Here is an 8,304-nt window from a genome sequence, read left to right on the forward strand (position 1 = left end):
CGGGCCCTGGCAGTGGGTGATTGGGTGCCTCCAGCCAGGAGCCCCCACAGGCATCTAGGGAGCAAATGGGGGCAGGTCTGGAGCCCTCCACATGGCCCTAAAAATCCTTGCCATGTTATGGGGACACAGCTGGAGGACGGGGGGGGGCATCGGCTTACTCCTTCCAGGGCTCTGCTTCAGGGGGCTTACCTGAGCAGGATTTTCCCATTTTTTAAGAAAATCTTCTTTGGCTTTGGCTAAGAACTCTTTCACTGAAAGGAAAAGAGAGAGAGTTAGATAGAGACTCTAACTCGTCAGGGTGGGCCTAGGCTATTCCTGGGGAGATGCCCATTTGTGCAAAGTGGGGTGCAGCTGTCTCAACCCAGAGACTGACCCTTTCCCAGTAGCTTCAAGTGCCCTGCTTGAGCTGGAGAATAGCTCTGGGGGGCCCTGATTTGGGCTGGGGTCTGGGACCCCTTTACTCAGGGAAGTGGGATCCAACCTCAACTTTGTCCCAAATGGGGTACAAGGTGACTTGGGGGTTACTCTTAGGGGTACCGAGAGTTGTGCCCAGGCCAGCCCACCCCCACTCGCCCCAGTTCTGACCGACATTCCATGGCCGGGGCCGACGGCAGCCAAGATATTTATAGCCTGGGGATTTGGCTGCTCCTCTAGCCCCTTCTCTGGGGAGGCCGGGCCTTGGGTGGAGGCCTCCGGGGCTCGGGTAGCAGGCGCCTTGGGGGGCTCAGCTGTTGCCTTGGCCCCCAGCTGGCCCCAGTCCTGCCTTTGCCAGTCCAGGGGCCCTTCCTTGCTGCGGAGCTGGTTCAAGGGGAGCCTTACCCAATACCCACACCCATGGGCCCTTCAGCACCCCAAGGCGAATATCACCATCCGGCTAATGTTGAAGGCCTCCTGGATCTGCTGCTTTGTCTCCACTATCTCATTTGGCTTACCTACCAACTTTCCTTTTATCCATGCTTCCCATTTAACACCCTAGGAAACCGAGGCTTGAAAATAGGTATTCTCGTCAAGGCTGAGAAGGAGCCCAGCAAAGCACTTAAGGGCCAGGACTCTGGGACAAGATCAAGTTCAAATCCCAGCCTGGTCTCTGATGAGCTGTGCAACCTTAGACAACTGACCTTACCTCTCTGGGCCTCAGTTTTTCTCATCTGTAAAATAGGGACAATAATAGTAATGACACGGCCGGGGGTTTTAAGGACTGAATGAGCTAATCTTGGCAAAGGGGGTTGGATAGTGGCTGGTATGGGGTTTAGTGCCATATAAATGGCAACTATCATTTTGCTTTTAAGTATTTTCAAAAATTGAAGTATGGGGCATCTGGGTGGCTCAGTTGGTTAAATATCTGACTTCGGCTCAGGGCATGACCTCACGGTTCATGAGTTGGAGCCCAGCATCGGGCTCTGTGCTGACAGTTTAGAGCCTGGAGCCTGTTTCGGATTCTGTGTCTCCCCCTCTCTCTCTGCCCCTCCCCCGCTCACGCTCTGTCTCTCTCTCTCTCTCAAAAAAAATAAACATTAAAAAAAATCGAGGTATAAAACACAGAGGGTGCATTGACTGTTCAGACTTTAAGTGTACAGTCTGATGAATTCTTTTTTTATTAACAAAATTTTTTTTTTAATGTTTATTTATTTTTGAGAGAGGGAGACAGAGTGCGAGCAGGGGCAGAGAGAGAGGGAGGCACAGAATCCGAAGCAGGCTCCGGGCTCCGAGCTGTCAGCACAGAGCCTAACGTGGGGCTCCAACCCATGAACTGTGAGATCATGACCTGAGCCGAAGTCGGACGCTCAACCGACTAAGCCACCCAGGCGCCCCTAGTCTGATGGATTCTTACAGTACAGGCCTGTCCTTGTAACCACCAGCTGGGGCCAGGCTCGCTGCTGTTCAGGACCCTTGCTGTGTGCCAGTGCTGGGCTGAATGCTTTCTATGCTTGATTCCTGCCCTAATGGGTCAGACCTGCTGCCACTCTCACTGCACTTGTTAAGACTGACCAGGCCTGAGGTTGCCTGCCGGACCTCACTGCCCACAAGTTTCACCCTGGCGGCAGTTCACCAGGGTGGCCCACAGACAGAGTGGTCTTCCACCCCCTGTTCTTGTGGCGACTGCCACCCAAGGGGTCCTGCACATGTGCACTCTGGCCTTGCCTGTCACCTGCCCGGACTACGCATACACCATGCCAGGAATCCCACACAGAACCCCTCAGAGTTTAGAGACAAGGGCCTTCCACGGGGCTACAAGAGCGGCAGATGGAGAGACTGTTGGCTAGGAAAGCCCTAAAGTGAGTGACTGGGCAGACAGGGGGCAGTCAAGGAATGGCCAGGAGTTCTAGGCCGGTACTTGGCTGGGCCACCAACATCCTGAGACCTGGGGGCTGCACCAAATCCAGTGCTTTCACTAGCAGGATCTTCTTTGACATACTGCACCCTCCTTGGCAACCTCCAAACACATGCCCTGAATTCTCGATGAAGGTTGGGGGAGAGGGTACCCTCTTGGGATTTTACCTCTGCCGACCCAAGAGAGCAAAGAAAGGGGTGTGGAAAGAATCCAGGAGGATGCCCGGTCCTGCTTCCCTCTTAGCTCTCGGCCATCCCTGAGAACTGCCACATTCTGCTTTTTCCTGCCTCAGTGGGCCTGCGCTTCTGGCTGTCCGCTGGTACCCCACTGAGGGGCTCCGTGGGTGCCTTGGTCCTAGTATAGCTCTTCTCTGGACTCTCAAAGGATAAAAGGGCCAAGACTGTGTCCCTTCTGGTGCCATTGGCTTGCCAGATTTGGGCGCAGTGGTGGGGGAGGGGGGACAGTGCCAGAAGGACTGGACAGATAAAGAGGGATCATGATGGGAGGGAACCCCAGCCTGGAGTCCCCATACTCACCTCTGCTTCCTACCTCTTCCAGCAGAGGGTGCAATGGGAAGGGTGGAGAGGGATAGAGTGAGCTGGGACCCATCTGCCCCTGGCCAGGGGGGCTCAGGGTGCTGGCCGCGCCTTAGGTGCCCAGAAGGCGTGGTGCAGGTAGCCCAGGAAACGGACAGTCAGGTGGGCCCAGAGGAGCAGCTGTAGCCACAGGTGGAAGGTCGTCTCCGAGTCACTGCCCTGGCCACTGCCTGACCCCGTATCCATCCCAGGCTGCCCTAGGCTCTCCCTGGAATCTTCCCTCTGCAGGGAAACCAGGAATACGCAGAGCCTCTGAGCTGGCTTCCTCTGGAGGGCCTCGGGGGACCGGGGAGGAGGAGCTGGTTGCCAGGGAAGCATTTAAAGGTACCTGCTCCTGGCCGGCCAAGGTTTGCAAAGGCCGTCCTTGGCAGAAGGCAGTGGGAAGATTCTCCTGAGGGTGTCCCTTCTGGCTGGCCTGGCTGCCCCAGGGGTGGAGTGCTAAAGCTAACTTCCTGTTCCAGAGACTTCACTGCTCCCAAGATGCCAGGTCCTGACTTCCTCAGTGGGTGCTGAACTACCCAGAGGATGGCACCGGATGTGCCCAGGGCAGTGCCCACTGGGCAGAGGGGAAGGAGTTAAGGTTCAGGCCCAGGCAGCAGCAAGGGGCTCCCTGAGGGCCAAAGAGGCCCCAGAGCCCCGTTAATTAGCTGAAAGAGCCGCTGGAGAGAAAGGCGGAGGGGGGGGGGAATGGCCAAGGGCTACCCTAGCTCCTTCCCCAAGTCCTTTTTGAACCTGGAGCCTCCAGATCCTGGTACCCCAAGAGAAAAGTGGGTACATCTGGATTCGTCCTGCTTCTATGTAGGGGCAGAGAGGGGACCGATATCGCAGGATGTCCTTGGCCTCTGTCAAACCTTGCCCTGAGCTTGGCTCTGCTTTTAGCCACGAAAGTCCAACCGGAAACGAAAGGCTAAACCTAGGGGTGGGGGAGGGGGAGGCAGCCTTGACCATCTTCCTCCTTCTTTCCAGGTCCCCCAAAAAGTGGAGGGTCAGTGGCAGCTTCCCTGAAAGTGCCCAGCACCCCTGGCCCCTGCTGACAACAGGAAGTGGCAGAGAAGGGAAACCCAGCCAGCTCCTGGCTTATGAAACCACCCCACTGCTATGTCTCCTATGGGGGATGGGGGGTGGCTACCAGCCTCCACTCTGGTCTGGATTCGATTTGGGCTAACAGACAGAACCCCAGACACCCTTCAAAAAGCCAGGGCCACAGCATGAGGAGGAAGCCCAGCCTCAGACCCCCCTCAGCAGATAGCAATCTCAGCACACTTTGCCCTCTGAAACCTGTTTGTCCTGGGAATTCTGGGACAAGGATGCCCAGCCTGGGTTGGGGCCCCTACTTTGGGCTGGCTGATTCCTCTAATCTAGCTTGGATCCCCTGCTCTGGGCTAGACCCCGACAATGGACTGGACCAACTCCTATTCTGAACTAGATCCCTATTGTGGACTGGATCACCCCCAGTCGGATGGATCCCCATTCTGTACTCAACCATCATCCATTAAGACTTGGACTCCACCGCTGAATTGAACCAACACCCATTCTGAGCTTAACCCAACACTGGGCTGGACCACTCTACTGCCTCAGTCTGAGCTGGACTCCTACTCTGGGTGGACCATCTCCCCTTGTCTGAACTACCCACACCTCTGGTCTTCCCCAGGCCCCCAAGGCCAGGGTTGTTAGTAAGGGAGGGGTTTCCAGGGCCAGCCAGGGGTCCACAGACTCTTCCTTGCCACCTGTTCCCTAAACCCCACTGCAGCCCTTCCCTGGCTTGAGGGGCAGACAGTGCCTGGGAAGTTGCTATGGCAACAGGGCTCATCCTCACCATCGTTGGGGTTGGAAGCCATCATTCAGTCTTCCTCTCAGGGCACCAAGACTACGGTGGCTGGGAAGGCTCATGAGACCTGCTGTACCAGCTTGGTTACCCATCCCCAATGCCCTATCTATAAGGGGGAGGCAGGGAGTTTGGGGGGTGGTGGCAGGAAGAGAAACCTAACTTAGGGACCAATGGGTGCAGGGGAGGGACAGATAGGGCCCTCCAGCTTCTGTAGGCCTTCCTGGCTGAGGAAAAAGCTGCCTTGACAGGACCCTCTTGGGCACCCGTACAACTGCCGGTGCACAGGTGTTTGCCTCTCAGACAGACTTCTGAAGGATGTTACAGGGCCCCAATTCTTCCCAGCCAGGGACCTCTTGGGGACACTTCTCAGAGAGCCTGGATTTGCTTGTCCCTGGGACCTGGAGGGGTATCTGGGGGCTCCCTCTCACCAGCCCTGCCCCTTCTCCTGTGGGCTAGCTCCCAGGGGTGCCTACGGCCAGTGCCAGCCAAGGCCTGAGCTCCACTTGGCCGCCTGTCCCTGGGCCTCTTGGGACCACTGCCTTCTCTCAGTTCTCCAGCTTGCTCACACCCCTGGGCTTGCTCTTCTTCTACGCTCTCTTAGCATCTTACTCAGGCCCCTGCCAATGGCTTTGGCATCTTTGTGTACAGATTTCCCCCGCCCCATCCCAGGGCTTGTTCTAGATCCCTGCCTTCCTGGGAGGAAGCTGACACTGTCCTGCCCTGCCGTGGAGACAGCAGCACGGGGGCTGCAGGATGCCTAAGTGGTGCCTACTGTGGCTTGGGCATTTTCCTTCCCCAGGTCAGGCTGGCAGCTGACAGATGAAATTCAGGTGCCCCCTGCAGGCTGGCCTGGCTACTGCCCCCGCCCCCGCCGGCACCCCACCATAGTTACACGAGGGCAAATTTTGTCTAATTCCATCCTTTTGGAATCAGAGCCTCGGAGCAAAAAGGGGCTTCCTCTCTCACCTTATTTCCTTCTCTGAGAGCCCCTGCAAGTCTCTGGAAGGAAGTACAGCTTGCAGCATTTCCCAAAGTGTGACCAGGGTCCCATTGGTAGGGCATAAAATCGTTTTTGAGATATTTCGTTTTTCCAGTTAACGTTATGTTTTAATGTGTATCACAGAGACTAGAACTGACACAGCAGTCTCATGATTTCATTTATATGATTGCCTAGGACAGATCAAAGTTTGCCTCTGAATGAAAGTGGCTCAAAACTTCATTATTTTCAATTAAGAAAATATAAGTGAAGAGAGTAAAAATCAGGGAGGCACCTTGAGAATATCTGGGTTGGGAAATTCTGGGGTCCAGGAAGCTGGCTGCTAAGTGGGTCTGGATGTGAATCCTGCCTCTTTGACATCATCCGTGTCAAACTCGGCGTGTTTGGAAAATTCAGATAAAACTACTATAAAAATCACTCAAGCGGACAGATCTATGGAGACCATTTAGCCTGGCACATCCTAGATGCCCAACAAATAGGAGCTCTATTTCATTGTGACAGTCCACTCCTGGGTGTCTAGCCCGCGCTCTGGGAGAATTAGCGGTTCCTTCCAGAGCCTCTGATCTTTTTCTCGGGGCGGGGGAGATACTTTTCCCTGGGTGGCTTCCTGCCCCACACTGCATGTGTTTGATACGCCTTGAAAGTTTTCCAGGACTATGTCATCTCCCCAACTTTCAACTGAGCTACTGCAATATATCGCTTGCCTGCCTCTACCTTCTACCTCCCAGCCAGCCTCACCTGCTGGGGGCCCAGCCCCTCCCCCTCTGCCTAGTCCCCTCGGAGCTCATGCCCAGACCTTTTTTGGTCACTACCCACCTGCTCTTCTGTCATCAAGCGCTCAGCTACAGGCACTTGCCTCCCTGTCCCCCGCCCATTGGTGACATGTCAGGCCTTCTCATGACTGCTTGGTGATTCTGAGTTCTGTCATTTGAATCCGCGTGGAAATAACGTTCCCTGGGTTTCATGCCTGGATCCTTCTGGGAGGGGGTATTCAAAGGACTCAGATGCAGGGGTCTGAGACCGGAAATTGGGAAGGGTGTATTTGGACATGGCCTCTCTTTTCAACTCTGACTATTTCTGGGTAACTGGAAGGGGACCCTAGCTAAGCGCCAGCTATAGGTCTGGAGTGATGACACTTTAAGAGTTGGAGGAACTGAGGAAGGGGCTTGAGGCCATTTCTGAAGGCATTTCCAGAATGCAGACAAAATACATACAGAATCTCTCTGGGACAAAAAGGCCAACATAATTTGGGGGCTGAGGGGGAAACAGACTTCTCTCTGGCTGAGCCCTGGGAATGATCAGAATCTATTTGTCCCTTGGCAAAGCAAGTCATTAGATATCACTCACTACTCTCCCCACTGTCAAGCCTCAAGTCCCCTTTCTCACCATCCCAGCTCAAGCTGAATGAGCCCTGCTAAACCCAGGCACTTCATATCCCACTTTTCATCCTGAGCCAGGAGCGGGTGAAGAAGTCCTGGGAACTGGGTGAATGACAGCGCCTCACTTGTGAAACAACCATTTATTTAGGGGCACTCCAAGAAGTCTAGAGCTCACGGCACACCAGGAGATAGGAAGGGGCTTTGCTGCTGCCCCCCTACCCCCAACCCAGGAAAGAAGATGCAATGACTCCCAGCAAGATGGGCCCAACTTGGCTTTGGAAGCACTGAAGCAGTTCTCTAGGTTCACAAACAGTCTGCTACCCCAGCAAGGGACAGACGTTTGCTTGGAGGAGGGAACACAAGCAGAGAGGCAGAGTGACAGGATGAGAGAGGGGCAGAGGGACCCAGAAAGATCCTGTCCCCCATGCCAAGTGACACACAAGGGAAAAACAATGCTGGAGGTGGCTCTGGGAAATGCTTAAGGGGGGCAGAGTGGGTTTGGAGGGGGGCTGTGATAAGGTGAAAAGGGGAAGGGCAGGAGAAAGATGGCGGGGGCTGGAGGGGGGAGGGGTGTGGTCAATAAGTGGCCAAGGTCCCTGCGGGGTGGAGGCAGACCCCACAGCACTCCCAAACTGGCAGAAGCCTTGGTCAGGGTCTGGTAGTGGGTCCCGTCAGTGGGAGAGGTGAGTGAGGAAGTGGAGGGATTAGAATCTGGGAAGAGGGGCCTGGAAAGGAGGGGGTGGGGTGGTGACAGGGCCCCATGTGGGGCCCCAGCGGTCATACGTGCCTTGGTTGGCAGTGACAGCTGGGTGGGGGGGGGGCACAGTCTTTGCGGTGGGGGGTGGCCTTTGGCAAAGAGGCCCCTTCGGGGGTCTTATGCGGGCTCTGGGCCCCAACCTTGGACAGGCAGGGAGAAGGGGTGCTGGGGGATGAGCAGAGAGAAATGGGGGGGGGGGGCGGTGGGAGGGGGGGCCTGGCGGTGATGGACGGGGTGGGGGCTGGCAGCGCGAGGCCGGGATCGGGGTCATGGCCCGGGCACTCACCGCTCTCCTGCTCGCTGCCCTTCTTGGCGGCTGCGGCGTTGCCCATCGCGGCGACGGCGGCCGGGGCCGGTCCCGGAGCTGCGGCGCGGCGGGTGCTGGCGGCGGCCGGCGGCCCCGGAGCGCGCTGGG

At 56.2% G+C, this 8,304-nt stretch overlaps 1 protein-coding gene across 1 annotated transcript in view; it reads right to left on the reverse strand.

Moving 5' to 3' along the window:
- The window catches only part of PRKACA (protein kinase cAMP-activated catalytic subunit alpha), a 15,794-nt gene extending 7,496 nt beyond the window's left edge, over positions 1–8,298 (reverse strand). Inside the window, 2 exon segments of the mRNA XM_040450136.1 lie at positions 190–251; positions 8,176–8,298. Coding sequence (XP_040306070.1) covers positions 190–251; positions 8,176–8,221 — 108 coding nt within the window. The 5' untranslated portion in view covers positions 8,222–8,298.
- Positions 8,299–8,304: the final 6 nt, after the last annotated feature.

The sequence above is a fragment of the Herpailurus yagouaroundi genome, unplaced genomic scaffold (genome assembly GCF_014898765.1).
Source record: "Herpailurus yagouaroundi ecotype Mexico unplaced genomic scaffold, PumYag 200, whole genome shotgun sequence".
NCBI classification, from domain to species: domain Eukaryota; kingdom Metazoa; phylum Chordata; class Mammalia; order Carnivora; family Felidae; genus Herpailurus; species Herpailurus yagouaroundi.